General features: G+C 32.7%; 1 protein-coding gene across 2 annotated transcripts in view; it reads left to right on the top strand.

Annotated features, from left to right (window-relative positions):
* LOC134695608 (sushi domain-containing protein 2-like) overlaps positions 1-18,066 on the top strand; it is a 73,831-nt gene that overhangs the window by 43,678 nt on the left and 12,087 nt on the right. The window contains exons 1-12 of one of the 2 annotated variants that reach the window (XM_063556898.1): positions 3,457-3,595; positions 5,780-5,916; positions 6,813-7,154; positions 7,709-7,807; positions 8,684-8,846; positions 9,349-9,612; positions 11,542-11,723; positions 13,525-13,688; positions 14,174-14,458; positions 15,243-15,514; positions 16,120-16,278; positions 17,558-17,749. In XM_063556898.1, coding sequence (XP_063412968.1) covers positions 3,526-3,595; positions 5,780-5,916; positions 6,813-7,154; positions 7,709-7,807; positions 8,684-8,846; positions 9,349-9,612; positions 11,542-11,723; positions 13,525-13,688; positions 14,174-14,458; positions 15,243-15,514; positions 16,120-16,278; positions 17,558-17,749 — 2,329 coding nt within the window. In that variant the 5' untranslated portion in view covers positions 3,457-3,525. Of the gene's footprint in view, positions 1-3,456; positions 3,596-5,779; positions 5,917-6,812; positions 7,155-7,708; positions 7,808-8,683; positions 8,847-9,348; positions 9,613-11,541; positions 11,724-13,524; positions 13,689-14,173; positions 14,459-15,242; positions 15,515-16,119; positions 16,279-17,557; positions 17,750-18,066 lie in introns of those variants that run through there. The other variant, XM_063556897.1, reaches the window with a different exon arrangement.

Raw genomic sequence — 18,066 nt, 5'->3', positions numbered from 1 at the left:
CAAGAATTTGACATATGATTTAGTGCAATCACTTTTTTGTTTTCCTTCAAAACAAGTTATTTCAAATAAATCTATTTCTATGACGTCATTCTGTTGTTATGTAATATGAAAGTAAAAAGGTGTGGTATATTTACCAATGAGATAAATCGCAATCACAACTAAAAAAAATCGAACCGGTTACTCGATCACTTCGTCAGCTGTGTCAATTGCAGAACCAAGTGACAGTTAAAGTGTCATCAGCCAGCCCCGCTATTGTATCCCTTGCCTTTGATAATGACAACAATCATTCTTTGCACATACAAAATAGTTCTGAAATAATATTTTATGGGTTTCTCGGTAGCAAGAAGTTGGTATCTTTAATATAAAAATTTGGAGAATGTAGTATTGTTATGTGAGGTAAAAAGTACCTTAATAGCACAGGCACTTGTCTCAAAAAAAAAATTTCCTATATACCTTAATATAACACAAGGTACTTAACTAAATTTTTTGAAAAATGACACCCAGTCCCGAATTCACGTTATTTTTTTATTTCTCGGTTGTCAAACCTACTTAAAGTTAATATGCCGTAAATCTAAATTGATTTATCTACACAATGGTATATGACACGACTATCATTGTTGTCGGGATCATTGGTAGCAGGCCTCAGAAGTCGGTCAACGGGATGTTTTTTGCATTCGTCTCAATTTTTGGCAACACCCAGCCCGCAGTGATTGAATTATTATAAAAAAATATTAAAATAAAAACTGTTAGCTTCCCTCTGACTATGAATTATTACCTTTATTGTAAATTCTTTACAGATTATGTGAAACAAACCCAAATAACTTTGTTATGAAACACACGTGTACACAACGACACTAATGTAGAGTTATAAATTGACCAAAATTTCCCACATTTATTTTTAGCCAGACGATTGACCAATGAGAAACCAGTATAAAATTACATGCGGACCGGGTGTTGCCAAAAATTGAGACGAATGCAAAAAAACATCCCGTTGACCGACTTCTGAGGCCTGCTACTAATGATCCCGACAACAGTGATAGTCGTGTCATATACCATTGTGTAGATAAATCAATTTAGATTTACGGCATATTAAGTTTAAGTAGGTTTGAAAACCGAGAAATAAAAAAAATGACGTGAATTCGGGACTGGGTGTCATTTTCAAAAAATTTAGTTAAGTACCTTGTGTTATATTAAGGTATATAGGAATATTTTTTTTTGAGACAAGTGCCTGTGCTTAATAGCCCATATTAAGTTTTGATATTTAGTGGCAAACATAGTATTTCGGCCATTCATGAAAACATGGTTAACGGTCATTGATTGGATTAGGGTTATTTATCAGCTATGAACGTTATGTATTTCCAGTGAATAATCTAATGCTTGTAGGTATGGACACGAATACTTTATCCGACCAATTATCGGTCCACAAAGAACATGGTACATATATTATTATATTGTATTATTACAATTATAATTACATTAGATGTGTGTTTGATTGGCTAACAGCAATATCGTGTCATTCTTCATTTCAAGATGAATTTCATGAATTGAAACAAACATGATGACACACGTTTCCACAATAAAGTGCACATTTAATTAAAAGAAAAACTTTATAGTAATTGTGATTTTATGATCATAACGAAAATTGTAAAGTATTGAATGCCTCTTTTAGCAATTTCATAAGGTTGTAAAAGCGTTGACCTAATTTCATTTTTTTTTAAATATACTTCGGTCAACGATTTAATTAAAAATTGATATACCAAAAGAATTGTTCAATTCTTAGATGGATTTAACCATGATAGCAGTTGTTTTCTTATAGTAACTTAATAAGTATAACATATTAAAGCCACTGGTATATAAAGATACATAGGAAAAACAATTCTGAGAAATTGAAGTGCCTTTGGCTTACAAGATTGAAGCCAAATTTATTTGTTTTCTGTGTTTAGATTTTTGAAATTATTACATTTTTAAAGCAGAATTCGAAAACTGGATTTTCCATAAGAGAATGTCTGTTCTGTTATGATAAATTGTTAGTAAAAATAATTTCTAATTATTTTATACGTATTTCATAGAAAATCAATCAAACATTAAAAAAAAATCGAAATACATACACTGTACTATAATATTTAGAAAGGTCCAAAAAGTCTGTCCCTATATTATAATGATTTATAAATAGGCGAGGGAAACTAGTCTAACACTCCTTTTTTGAAGAAAGACCGGCTGTTATTTCTCGTAAAACTACCATTACATAGTTATATATAGAGAACATATTTTATTATAGTAGCAAAATCATGACTCGGAAAAAAACCGAAAAGCAGAAGTATAAAACATAAACAGAAGACTATATTACAATGCCAAAAACGCCATTATTTTTCAAATCGTATGCAAAATACATCCTTTCACTGACGTATAAAATTGGGAGTGCAGCTGATTATCTCTAATAGGGGCTAGACTAGGAGCCCTTTTCATATTATTATACACCACTATTGCATTATGTTTTTCGATCTGTTGGTCCGTTCGTTTGTCGAACCGTCATATCGTCCGTCTGTCTGTCATGCTTCAGGTTGAAGTTGTTTGTGAAGGTAGTTTTTCACGAAGTTGAAGTCCAATCAAGTTGAAATTTATTACACATGTTCCCTATGATATGGTCTGTTCAATCCTATATTTTAACACCTCACTATTCTCAATTCTTTAAACTTTTACCATGTTTCTATTCTCTATTTTGTTGGTACAATCTCTGTAGAATCGGTCCATAGTTCTTTATTCTGTTAACCCCATCTATACCCTCCTCTGTGATCACGTAATTTATTATTTATGTATCTCATTTAATCTATAATAAATTAACATGATTTTCACCAAAATATTATATTTGTAATATCCAGTCATCTAGCTATTATCAATCATTATGTGTTAGTCAGTCTGCATTAGTTATGAGTGTATTAAAGTCAAATAAATACAACCAATTAAGTAAACACAACCGCACGTCACCTTTAAAAGTCGGATAAGATAAGGGAAAGGGAGGTAATTCTAAACTTTATTGATTCATAGATTACACGATGAGAGATCATATTTAAAACTTAATAAAGATAGTTAATTAATAAATTTTTGATTAAGTTAACAATATTCTTATGGACATAATCATACAACCATCGAACGGTTGATGATGTATATATCCAACAGAAAGGGATAAGCGATTTTCCATCATTCGGATTTTCTTACGTTGACTTCAAGATATCAGTAGTCTCTATTTGTAACAACTTTTTTTCAGTCTGTATCCTGTTGAACTAACAAATGCCCGCAATGCCAAAGGCCAACTTTCCACACCCATCCCAACCAACCCGCACTTGAATAATAAAAATTAAAAGCAATCATACACTTTCCCGCTTAAAAAATATAAAGGTCTGAGTCAACATTTGAATTTATCACATTCCAAGTGAAGTGACCGATTTGTTATCGCTAACTAAACAGATATGACTATATCATTCTTCTATCACCACGAAGAAGACGCGGTCTTGGTTTGACGGGAAAATGGCGTCCGCCACGGAAATTCAAATGTATTTGACTAGGATTGTTTTTGCTTTTGTTTTATTCTTAACAAGTAAGTTAAGTTTAACTATTTAATTTTCCCAAGTGTACTTCATATTTTAAAGGTGCTGCAGAATGATTTGACTTGCTATTTTATGAGAAATATCAGACCGGCATGTCAGTACTACCGGTATATGGTCGTGTATTGTTTATGTACGGCCAATATAAAGAACGATGCATTCATAATACAAATAAATGTTGCATGTCTATGTTCGAACCAGATTACAAACATTAATGCATTTGTTTTTCTCTTTTGAATTATTTCAAATTGTTTGTTTTTGGGGATGAGTTGGGTGGGGGTCTTTTTATTAGTTGACTTAACCGTAATATAATCGCTCATTACTGAAGGTAGTATGTGGTGACCTCAGTAACTTAAATTCTTGGTTTGGACTTTATTTAATAGGTGTCTTATTTGGGAATCATACCTCATATCCTTATTTGGTATCGACATAGTAGACTGTTATAAGAAATATATTCAAATCATTTCCTGTACGGCAGCCGATCAAATAACAAGAAAAGTGATATAGTTAGAGTAGATAAAGCATTGTTAGTAAGGTATTTAAATTCTCTTTTTTTTTAATACAAGAAAATGCATGTTGCATTACAACTTCTGTTTAAGAGTTTCCAGAAACAATTGCATTTTGCCTAGATCGAGCAGTGGTTCTCTGTCTGTTACATGAACTGCGGTCACATTTCTAAGTGTAATGCTTAAGATATACGGGATATGGTATTAATCTGTCACTAAACTCGTCATATATACCATGATTGTAATTTTATATTTGAGCCAGACGCGCGTTTCGTCTACAAAAGACTCATCAATGATGCTCGACATAAAAAGGCAAAATGAAGTACGAAGTTGAAAGCATTGAGGACTCAAATTATCCGATACAAAATATACAGGTTTATTTGAAAAATAAATCCATAAATTTTCATTTGGTTCAAATAAGCACATATTGTGAAATCCTGTTAGATATTTTATAGACTATCTTCTTTTTATTCATCCTTATGCTTGTTTACCTTCCCTCTTCCTCTTATCCTTCCACACACACACACACACACACATTTAAAATATAACAAGTCCCTATAAATAGATATGTTACCCTCTTTTTATATATTTCCTTTAATCCATTAGTCGATTAACGTTAAAGTTATGCATGAACTATTTGTCACTGGACGTTCATCAAAGCTGGTCCTAAACAAGATGTCCTTTGGATCATTACCGACACATTCTTAATGAGATTGGCTGCCGATGCTGTTCCTTATAATATGTTATGTTTTATATAAGGTTAATTACTGGCACATGTAGTCCTGGTGTAGTCTCATTAACGATGTATTTTCTAACGAGTTCCATACGTCTGTGTTTTTTATTGACAGGATGACCAGAATATTGACAGGAATAAAAACTTGTAATGCAACTTCTTCAGTTGTTTTTTCTAAACTTTAAATCGCATCATTAACCTACAAATTCTCTTTAATTTTTCTGAATGATCAATAAGATAAAAGTAGACTGGTATCCTAAGGTGAGTAAGTATGAGAGATCATGTCCTACCCCAGTTATCTATAAATATGAGTGTTTGTTTAGTCAGATGGATTAAAGTGTTATTAATCAATGATCCGTTATGGGTGGTTATCATTGAAATATTGTTATCTGTTGGTAGTTGGCTACGGCGTTCACATTAGCCCTTTGTGGCACCGTCAAAGTCCACAATTCCTCTTAAGTCCACTAAACCGCTAAAGTCCACACCGCCACTAAAGTCCACAAACTTTCCGCTAATGTCCACAAAATGACCTCCGCTAAAGTTCACAAGAAAACGCCGTTAAAGTCCACCACAACAAATTCCGTTGTTGTGGACTTTAGCGGCAATTTGTTGTGGACTTTAGCGGTGTTGTGGACTTCAGAGGAACTGTTGACTTTAACAGCCCATAAACCGATTTAAAGTGAACAGGTCTAGTTTTAATCGATAAAAATGTCTTAATGTGAACACAAAACTCTTGTTATTACGTTAAAGTCACACATTTTTATTCAATATGCCGGGTAGTTACATGAATGGCTTATCAGAATATATCAAACTACTCGAAACCTGGAAAGAATGATTGTTTAGACGTTAGGATAGAGAACTCGAAAACAGTATTATGCGACCAACCTGTGTGTTATATGTATATCAACTTGCTTATGATTGTATTGCTTCTATTTCAGTTGTGAAAGGCGATGACATATTTCCACTAACTGGCGGCAAGCCTGTGACTAGAAGTGAAGACAAAACAGGCCACAAAGTCATACTTCCGGCTAACTTAAAGTTTCCGTTCATGGGAACCATCTATGAAGATCTCTATGTACGTTGCATTACCTAATTAATATTTAAAGATACAGTTCTACCAAAATTAATTCCATATCCTATATTTTGTTACATCATATCATATCACAAAACATACACATACACATAACGAAGAGTATTTGAATATGCATCAAAACGTTTACAAACATGTGGTTGATCTCCACAATTCATTTTTTAATAAAAAAAAATATTCATGAGCTTAAGTTGACATTCGTGTTGTTTTGTGAATGTCAACTAATACGACGTCTTTATTTCCAAATAAATTTCCTTTTCAATAAAAAAAAAAAGAAATGCTACATTCAAATAGATACCAAGCAAACAACCTAATGTTGTCCTAAACGTCGACCAAAAAAATGTCTGTTCAGCACTTGAAATATATTTAGGTTGCTAAATAAAAGTCGGAAGGCATGTTTTTTTCTCCGAAGTATGCTTATTTTGCGGAAGATAAAATTCTGTCCATGAATTATTTTCCTAATTATTTCTATGATTTGAAATACCCATAGCAGCACGAGATAACCTATTTCAATGGTGCTGTATAAAATGATCATTTCGACAATTAAATAAATGTCTCTTCAGTGACGCTATTTGATGTTCGATAAAAATGTTGAAACATGATTGTTAATTCTTAAATAAACCACTATAAACAATTTCAAAATATCTATTGTTTGATCTTATGAGTGTAACTCATTTTAACCAAGTGTATTAAATAGTTCTTATTAAAGATTGATTACAATGTATTGGTTGTTTTCTTTATTTGAATGTCTACAGCAAACATTTTTGATGAAATTACGACTGTTTCGTTGCAACTTATACTAGTACTTTGTAGACAAATAAGCATTGAACCGAATTTGTTTATATTATTTGTTATTTTTGTATTTATACTTTTATATTTAGGTATCTAAAGATGGCCTTGTTGGATTTGCTCCAGGGACACTACATCAAACCGAAATATTGACTGAAACTCTTACCAAAGAGGATCCGGCATTTGCGGCTCCATATTATTTTTCTGCACAAGACATTGGTTCTAACTTAAATAGCAAGCCATATACTGGTGAGGTGTTGTATAGAACAACAGATTCTGATATACTTGCAGGGGAGTTATCAAACTACTCTTCTATCATCCAGGAATCTATGGTTGGGTTAGAATATCAGTTCGAGGCTTCTTATGCTTTGGTGATCACGTGGACGGACGTCATATCTAAAACAGATGTCTTGAAAGGTTGCAGCTCGTGCAGGGTACTTCTGCTGTTTAATTATTTTTTTACCTCTGGTATACTGTTTAATAAATAAATACAAGTCTACATAAATTGTTCAATTTTAAAGTTCACAACTTTATTTTAGGTTATGTGTGTTTGAGCAGTGAGAAACATGTATTGCTAGACAAATTCAATACACGAAATAATCATGCTGTATTTTTGTTAAAAAGACTATATTCAGTGACGAACAATATCGGATTCGGTTACTTAGATCATAGGAAATGTATTGTATCGGTAAGCAGAGCTAAACACATGCCTTGTTTAAGAAAGTAGACACGATTCTTGTTACCCACATGATACCCTACAAATGTATATTTGAAAGAGGTAATTGAACATTCAACTGTTCAGAAGTACCTGTCAAGTGTCCCTTTCATTCAATTAATTTCAAATCCAATAAAAAAAACGTGATGTCAACTTTGGTGGATAGTTGTTTCATTGGCAATAATGACATATCTCCTTTCTCATATTGTAGTGCATATTATTTGATAAGTTCAAGTATTTACTTTGTACTCAAATAATAATGTTTTGTTTCAGACTAATACATTCCAATTAGCAATGTTGACAGATGGTGCAGCAAGTTTTGCTATATTTAATTATGTTAAAATGGATATAACACCAGACAAATTTACACAGGTGAGGTTTTTTTTATAGGCTCAATCGTTTAAAGCAAGATATATTTTGAATACACCATCAAGTGAGATTGAATTAATGACTTTAATAATTCAAATACTTTTTATTCAAAAAGTGATTTCATGACATTTTATCTTTGTCGAAAATGGATAAAATATCGTATTAAGAGACAATTTTGGAATCTGTTTTCTTGTGATTATACTCGATATTAAGGTGAACTCTAAAGTTCTGTTATAAATAAGCTCCAGTATTTCCCTTCTGTCGAAAGGATGTCAATAGATATGAACTCCTTTTTTTTTAGGTGCCGGCAAATAAGAGAACTATGAAATATCATATGTCTCAATTTAATGTTGTTTAAACAAAATTGATTTTAATTCTGAGAAAGATTTAAGTAACGATTTGATAGTTGATAAAACGGCAAAGTCTATCTTTACTGCATTCAAATGTACCAAGTTGATACACATGATTTGGTCTTGAACAGGACACATTTTTTTTACAAAACATCATGATTCTAAAGTTAAAACTAAAATCATAAAAATACCACGTTTTGTAATGTGGTCTTTTTTGTTTAATGTAGCCAATACTCGTAATGTCTAAGGATTGGATTGACTGTTGTCATGGTTTAAAGCTGATACTCAGACTACCGCATACATGTTAATTTGTCGGAGCCACAACCATTCTATGTATGTACACAAAGAACGCTTTTACCATCGGTGCTATTGTAGTAGAAATCTTGTAGTCGTCGTGACATATCACTAATGCTACCCTCGTCCGTTGATCCATGATTAATAGTTGTCTCATTGGCATTATACCACATCCCCTGATTGTAATAACGAAACCTATATACAATGAGAGCAATTTTAAAACTTTTTGTTGTAGTCTGGTTTTAATGCTGGCGAGGGAAGAGGGTACACAACCGCATTAAACGCTGGACAATTGCAATATCCCAAGAGTTATCAAGGAAGTGATACAAAGGGGAGGTATATCTACAGAATAGACGGAGAACAAATACAACATGGCGGATGCTCTAACGATCGTGGAGGTAACATATATCTCCAAACATCAAATATTCATTTTAAAAAATCATAATGTGTAGTTTTAAAAATGTTATTTTTTTCAACCCTCAGTACAATTGTTGTTGTTGATTTTGAAAACTGCTTTGTGTATCTTTTATTTAGAAACAAGAGCAAAGATGATATAAATAAGCTTTAACATGTCAAGCCTTAACATCGAATAATGTGCGAGACATTGTCGTAAATCCCATTTTCGAAGTTAAAAACACTGTAAAAAAAACAAATTAAAACTGTGTATCTATACTTATATATGTAATGTTCTAACAATATTACTGAGCAATTTATAAACAGATTACTATATGTTAAACGTTTGACGACGACGACAGCCCAACACAGATATTTCAAACGATTTTGGCAGTATCTTAGTATTTGTCACACGATATCATAAAAGGGACATCCAAATAAAAAGACTTTAAAAACAAAAAACTGAAACTTTGAAATAAATTCATATTGGTTTTTTTTTCTGTACAGGTGTTCTAAATATTTATCCAACATATGCTGGAATGCTTGGTGGTAAAATGCTGGATATATCTGGTCCATGTATGCAACGTAGCACACGTCTAACACAAGTTAAGTGTAGATTTGGAGGTAGAGAGGATTTAGTCACACACGGCTATAAAGTTAATGTTATGAAGGCAAGATGTTCTGTTCCAAGAATGTCTATACGTGGATGGATTACTGTGGATGTATCTATCGACGGGCGATCATATTCACACAGTACAAAAATACTGATTGGTATGTATCAGATAATATAATTTCAGATAACAAGAAAACATGTAATTATGACTGCATAATATACGCTTAAAATACTTTATAGCATACTTCTATTCGTGAAAACTTTGTGTTGCCGTTTAAATAACTAGATGTCTTTTAGTTTTTGCATTTTTAAGGTTCTCATTGTATCATTAGCGTTTACCGAACATTCAAATCTATTCATAATTCTTATGTAATTTGAAGAAAAAAAATTATGCATACCAAGCAGTGTTTTATAATATGTTAAAAATTTTCGAGCATCTGATTGAATAGCCAAAAAAAAATTGCAGTGATATGCGGCTTGTTACTGAGAAGAAAATGTGTACATCCAAAATGTTAGCTTACCATCGCAATTGACTGGAATCTTATAGGGGTAAATTCAGTAAAAAATCTCCTATTGACTTTAATGCTAATCTATGTGTGGAAATAAATTTATACCTGATTTACCTTTAGAAAATTAAAATCTTTCATATATCATTCATGAAAGTACAAATGTAGCCCTATCTCTTGCAATAATAAAAACATAGGGTCATGCGGCATTTTTGGGCATTCACATGGCCTTGTTTACAAACAATGTAGATTTGCACTGAATTCCCATACTGACCCCCATTACTTTTCAACCCTGAAGGGGAAAAAATTAGTATATTCAGCATTTTTTTATTTTTTTTCATCTCTAGTTTTGATCCATCTACCAAAAAATATTTATTACAAACATTATCTGCCAATCAGAAGACCATATAACTTCAGTGTTATACAGAAAGCTCTCCCCTAAATGGGCGGTCCCTGATGACGTATATTTATTTAATGAATTTACCCCAGACGGTCAGAAAAAAAACCTGTGATCACCTCTCCTTTATTGGTGGGGTTCGTGTTGCTTTTCTATTATATTTTTTGTTAGTTTTTTTGTCGTGATTTGTTTTTGTCATGGAATTCAGTTTGTTATCAATTTCCGAGTTTTAATGTCCATTGTGTATCGCCGCCTCTCTTTCAAAAATAATGGACATTGATATCTACTATCTAGAGGTGTAAATAAAGTAGCTATCTTAAGGTAAAATCAAGATTCTAAAAGCTGAATCAGTTATAAAAAATGAAGTCACGTATATGTTGCTGAAAATTTTGTAAATTCTCATCTTCGGGGGAATTTTTTGTCAGCACTCGTTGACTTTTATGGTTTACCACACTTTATTCGTACAAATGACGCGTTATGCATAATATTTGAGCAATTGCCTTATTCAATAGACAGCTGCTCCAATGATCAGGATTTCATCATTGTGAAAAACTAAGACTAAATACTGTAGTTTCAAAAAACAGTTTTGTCCAATTTCAGGGACTCATAAATTATGCTTCAGGAAGTACACCACTAATGCATGGTCCTATTGCTCTCTATATTAAATTTCTCCGTTTCAAGCAGGGACACCTCTTTTGTTTTAAGTTCAAATAAAGTGGCAATCATTGCATTTCAAAGCAACACTTTATGCTGTCTTGTTCTGAAAAAAAATCAACATACTTTTAATGGCATATAAGAAAGAACTGGTTCCCGGAACTTCGGATATACCAAAACAGTTACTTCAGATCTGACAAACAGACAAAATGTACCTTCTTTTTAAAGATTGGTGCATATCTTTTAATATTCAAAATCAAAAGTCCAAAAGTGTTCTACAATGATCACCAGTCCTTCTCCTTTCATTTGATACCAAAAATACCTAAATATTCTACATATTTTGAAAGTTACACTCATGCGTAGGAACTACTTTGTGTTAAATATGTACTACTTTCTGGTATGTGCTTTCTGACCGGGCCCTCATTGGTGGTGTTACACCTATAAGTTTACTATTACTTTGATTAGCTTTTAAACACACTTTTCTCTTGATATTTGAAATCACGTTCAAATTACCACAATATATTTTATAGTTAATCCAGGGAAAGTGTCTGGTGCGGAGAGACTTCAGTTACCTTATATGGGCCAGGGACAAGGTTGGAACGAGACGGACACAACACAGTTGACTTTAAAATGGAACAGTTCTTTGTTAACAGATAATGGAAATGCAAACCTCAACATTTCTTTGATGGGATATAAGGAAAATAGTAATGGAGTGAGTCATGATATATTTACTCTTCACTAATAAAAGCTTCATTCTAACTGTATATTACAGTTTTATGATCTTACATTAAAGTTGATCCGTCGTAAATACATTTGACCGGAATAAATACTACAGAATATCATATGCACGACACAACATGAAGTATTTTGTAACGCGTCCGCTATGCTCGCTTGTAACAACTTTTCATGTTGTGACTCGATGTTGATTATGGAGAGAACCCAATGTTAGGTAAATATCGGATATCGATCTTTCATGATGTTATAATGTGTGTTTCCTCGAAAACTGAGTGAAAATGAGTGAAATTGTGTAAAATTTGATTATCAGTTTTCGCTACAATCAAATCTCATAGAATTAGATTTTCTGACTTGATAGCATTGTTAATTTTATAGCCAGAAATTACAATCAAACATTTCTTTTATTTTTATTCTAGTAATGATGAATTACCTTGTTATCGTTTTTCTTCTTTCTTTACTAGCTATTAAAGTGTAGTGTAAACATTTAACCAAGGACCAGCGATTTATTTGTTTGTTAACGTTTTGTGTTAAAATATTACGACTGTATCTGTACGCTCTTGTTTTCCTTTAATTTTGAAATTATAAATTCCCCACCTTAGTAGCAATATACCAACTTCACCTGCATATGGGATATATATTTCCCAACTTATTCGATATTCAAGAGCTTGCAGCTCCTACTCAGACTTTGTAAAACGTCATCAGTGTCTGAGTAGAAAGTTGACGAACCAGGGACGTTTCGTCCTTTTTCTAAAAAAGTTCATCGGAAGGTATCAAGACCTTGTTGATAAATATTCCGTAACAACTTCTCAAATAATACACGATGGTCATGATGTATAGATTCTGCGTACTGATGTTGTTTATCATCTTAACAACATGTTTTATTGTTCTTTCATTTGTCTTTGTTCTAGTATTAATATTACTTTTACTGTTGAATGGTTTTATGTGATATCAGTTTGACGTGGCTCGGTACTTATACATCTCGTCAATTTGTTTGAATTGGCTTTCATTTTTTTGTGGTTTGTTTTGTATATGCGACTTTTTGTATTTCTTTTCTTCTTATTACGTGACTCTGTAATTTAAAAGATTCCGTCAGTATTATATTGGTCTATTATATGTCATTATGACATATTTCTATTATGAATTACATTACTATATACGTTGAACCACAAACGTCAAAATCATTCAATCGCGTAGTGGTATTAACTATTTTTGGATTCTCATAAATTCTACCTATAACTTTTGGACTAGTTTAAATCTCGGTCTATTTCTGTAATTTATTCTTACATACTTTTGATTTTTATAACCCTGTATGCTTACATTGCCTATGTAAATTTTAAAACTGTTTGTATGCACATTGAACGACAAATTTATGTGACGTATAAAATTTTCTGACGTCAGACACTCAAATCAATTAATGTGTTCGTAGATAGAAGATGCTTTTGTGTTCTGTTAAATTGTCCCCTTTTAAAATTGTTTTACGATGATGACTGATGTACCCATATTTTGACTATTTTATTAATTGTGACTGTTTATTTAACGCATCATGTAAATATAACGGAATTTGATGAGACTGTTATTAAAGTGAGAGGGTTAGCGCTATAGAACCAGGTTTAATCCACCATTTTCTACATTTGAAAATGCCTGTACCAAGTCAGGAATATGACAGTTCTTGTCCATTCGTTTTTGATGCGTTTTGTTATTTGATTTTGCCATGTGATTATGGACTTTCCTAATTGATTTTCCTCTGAGTTCAGTATTTTTATGATTTCACTTTTTAGGTTACCTGGCACAACCTCAGAAATATAGGATCTACTCGAGCATCCGATGGGCAGTTTACATTTGAGACAAGTAGTATAACGTGTATAGGTTCTATTTGTGATGAGTATGAAATCGGAGTTGTTATGGCTGAACTACAAGATCAAAAACAGGCTACGTCCTACAGGTATAAAGCAATTTAATCTTATATTATTTTGTTTGACAATTTTAAATGACTAAATGGTAACAACGTTTATTGAACATCTTTTGTATTGTGTACGTATGGAGACAAAGAGCCACAACATACAGTTCCAATTGAATATTTGACCTTGTTTTTACAACCAACATAGAACACAGGTCTTAATACTCGCCTTCGTCATCGTTTGGTATGGTAGGCATTATATTTATTACATGCATGTCCTCGGTGTCTATAATCGTGTAGCTATTCATGAAATGTGTTTGATAATGACCATATTAATTCGACCCCCCCCTGTTAATGAACAGTTTAGTTTTTTAAGAAGTATACTTGAGTTCGATAGTAAAACTATGTATTTGAAGCAGTGCAAATTAGATTAGCAATTCCCAAGGTTCCAAGGTGGCCATGCGTAAACTTCAACTGAGAGTGTCGAACGAGTTAATAGATTTTTGTTTTTAAATTTTGCCATATTTCAGATTCATCATAAGCAAGTTGATACCTCTAGGATTTTTTGTAAACAACGCAATGGTCATGAAACTAGGTGAGAATTGGCCAAGTCAGAAATGTAAGATGTGGCATGACAAGGATAAACAGGATATGAGCTGGTTGAACGATGTAGAGAGTTGTCCCTGTACACTAGTCCAGGCTCTGAGTGATATAGGACGTTTCTACTCTGATGCTGGATGTTACTTGTATGATAGAACCAGTAAATGTAGATACCACGAGGGATCTGTCCATTGTGTCCGATCTGTTCAACCGACGTGAGTTAATTAACAAATTATAGAAATTTAGAAATCTGTAATCGAATTTCCTATTTCTCAGTCATTTGTAAAATGAGGTGTATTAACTAGGTTTTTTCCTATTAGATTTGATAATTGAAATCAAAATCAAAACTAATAAATTCATTTAGAACATACGACTATGCTCCCAATAGTGAATAAACAATTACACTGGATATATCTCATATAGTTATCGATTGTATAAAATTATTCCATTAAGACCTATACCTACTTATGTTTTACTAGTGAAAAGGTTTTATATTAAATTGTTTAGTATATTGGCTACTCCGTATTATGTATTCACTTAAAATCAAACGATGTACATTTCAGAGGAACATCACTACATCTAAACGGAGTAAGCCGTGCATGGATATTTTTTCGTGTCCCCAGCTATCAGCTATACATACATCATCTGCAATTCGAAATAAGTGTTTTAACTAAAAAACGGATATAGTTTAGACAAGAAGTCTTTCTTTTTATTCTAAAATAACAAAACAGTAAAATATCTTAGTCTCGAGTAGGCACTGAGTGAAAAACCCTTTATCATATAAACTCAAGGTTTTTTTGGGGTCAGAAATTGTACCTCTCATTTTCTATTTGAGTATTTATTATATATGTTTACTGGACACTGAAAACGTAAGTTCCAAATGGTTCAATGATCAACGATGCTTTATTTCACCAAAACCAGTTACAAGAAAGTTAAGACTTAAGTTGTTTTTCAAATACAAAGTAATATAGGACAAAAGTTCTTTCGTTTTACTTGTAGCAAATCCGGTGCCGGTAACCAGTGTTGTTATGATGCCAATAGTAATCTGAGGTACGCCGCTGATAGTTTTAGAGGAAGCACTCCAGATAAAAGTCATGGATTGGGTGCCGCTCCTTTCGGTCGCCTTGACCTTGTACCTGACATGTCTCACTGGGTATTAGATATTGCTTCACTCTTCCAATGCTGTATGTGGACTGACTACAAGGACTGTGATTATTATATGGACCAACGACCAACCATTGACTGTAAAGGATATAGCCCTCCTATGCCAGGTAAATAAACGATCAGATTTAACTAATAAAGAATATTACAAACAATGCGATTTACAAGGCATATTATAAAACAGGAAGACTATAACAATTGATCAAAATACACACTCTCAATTACCAAAACTTGAGCATAATCAACAATATTTTTTTGGTTAAACCTGCTTCTGTCGAAAGCTGGTTGTATTTAGAAAAGTGTTACTTTTATTTTCTAATGTACGACTGCATATCGTATCATTGCAACAAATAACGGCAATAGTAAATAAAAGATTCATTATGGGCGTTGGACTAATGCGAATGCTTTATATATAGATGCCTTAAGTAAAAAATACGTTAAGTGTAGCTCTTATATGTAGGATAACATTTTTTAACAACTTACGTTAACACTCATATTTTGGGAGCACTTAAGTGCACCCCGGAAGTCAGTTAGTTAAGTGCTTAAATATCAGTTTCTTCATAAATGATCATTGAGGAACAACAATAAAATTTGACTTCATACTATCAAAATGTACTCGTTCCTTTTGAATTTGACAAATCTGCATTGGTGTTCGTATAATCTTAATGCAACCTTTAAGCTAGTGTTTCAAATAACATACTTTTTCTATTTACAGCAATGATTTTTGGTCAAGGTCATATTGAAACTTTTGATGGGATGCATCAACGTATGTGTGGTCATGGTGATTTCCTATTGATGAATACTACATTACCGGATAAAAGTGTTGTCACAGTTCAAGGTCGATTCTACGAAAATGTTTTCCCTGAAGTTGTTGGTAAGCTTAGTACTATATTCACACGAGTAACATAAATTAAAGTTTACATATAGGTACATTTATTTAAGTGCATTTTGGCTTGAATTGTTCACTGGTGCATGTGGCATAAATAAAAGTAACAGTAGTACACCATTGTTCAAAAGTAATAATTCGTTTGAGAGAAAACAAATCCGGGTTGCAAACTAAAACCGAGGGAAACACATCAAGTATAAGAGAACACCATAGAAACAACAGGACCACTGAAGTTAAACAAAACAAACACCAACATACATAGAATCAAACTATTTGAAAACAGTTTTCGAAATGGATTTAGTTTGATGCTTTACTCTTTGGCACAACATGTAAAGATTTAAACTATTTCATGATGTCTTATAATTTCATTTTTTTTCAAAATTGTTTTTTTCTACTGGTATACTCAACAGTCTATTATTACTGAAACCTGACTTTCAATATATTTTCCATATTTTTAAGTATTGAACCCCCTTTAAACACTTTGATTCCATTATTTCTTTTATGCAAATTCGAACAAGTAAACATGTTCAGTTTGTCAAAAAGACATTAGCACCATGTTACTCTCAGTAAAACCACCAACAAATAGATTAAAAACCATATTCTTTAACAAAAGAAAGGTAAATTTTTTATATGTATTCCTATATATTCTGTTGATAAAGTGTCGAGAATAGAAACACATTCAACAAATGAAACTCAAAGAGGCACCATAAACATCGCATTTCAAAAGAAATACAAAAAGTCAAGTCGTCAGTCAGCCTCTGAAAAGGTTCTCATTTTACGCAGGCATGTAGCGTGGTTATTTTAGTTTTTGGAAATATCACTTATCTCGATTTGTGGACTGAACATAAACTATTTTATAAAAATCAGTTCAGGGAAGCACTAAATCGCTAACAATACAGTATTAAACAAACGTATACAATGCATGGAAAAAGACTTTTAAAGATTCGCAATGCACATGCCTTTTTTATCTTTGAAATGAACATTATAGCCTGACAATATATTCATTGTATCGTTTGTTTTAGTTTTGATTTTTTTGCAACATATTCTGCCCCTTTTATATTTGAAGTTGCATATTTTTTTTATATAAACGATTCCACAGCTGGGCCCAAACATAACTCCCTTTTGCTATCAATCATCCATTATACATGATGTTCTTGAAATTAGAGAAAACAGACATTATTGATAAGATGGTATATAATTTAACCAGTTTGTTTCCAATTTTTTCAACTTCGCTTCCAATCTAACCCGTTTGATTCTTGAAATGCAGGTGAAAGAGGAAATACCTCTGTCATGTTAACCAATGTAGGAATTCGTGTTGTTCTTGGTAGAACTACTGAAACTGTAGAAATCAGACTTAAACTACCAACAGCAGACAGGAGTGAACGTTATCTTGACGTCCTGGTCAATCAGCAATATCGTTTCTTTGACAATAAACAATCCTACTGGCAGGACTTTAAATGTGAGTATATGTGTCTTGGTAATGTAGGTTTTATTGCATGTATTATTCACAAAAGACATTTTAATATATATATATATATATATACAACTCGTCTAAACATCAACCCAACAATGTTAGATCTGTAAATTTGCTTTCGCAAATTTTTGGTTCTTCCCTCGCCGGGATTCGAACCCATGCTACTGTGATATCGTGACACCAAATCGCCTGCACTGCAGCCGTCCCGCTAGACCACACGACCACCTGGGCTCTCAAAAAAAGAGCTTTCGGTGGCCATATGTTACCTTTCCGCGTCAGTTTTAATCTAGCGGCGTACTACA

This window comes from Mytilus trossulus, chromosome 14 (genome assembly GCF_036588685.1).
Source record: "Mytilus trossulus isolate FHL-02 chromosome 14, PNRI_Mtr1.1.1.hap1, whole genome shotgun sequence".
Classification (NCBI taxonomy): domain Eukaryota; kingdom Metazoa; phylum Mollusca; class Bivalvia; order Mytilida; family Mytilidae; genus Mytilus; species Mytilus trossulus.
The sequence above is the reverse complement of the archived record's forward strand: the minus strand, read 5'-3'. Positions and strand labels throughout refer to the sequence as shown.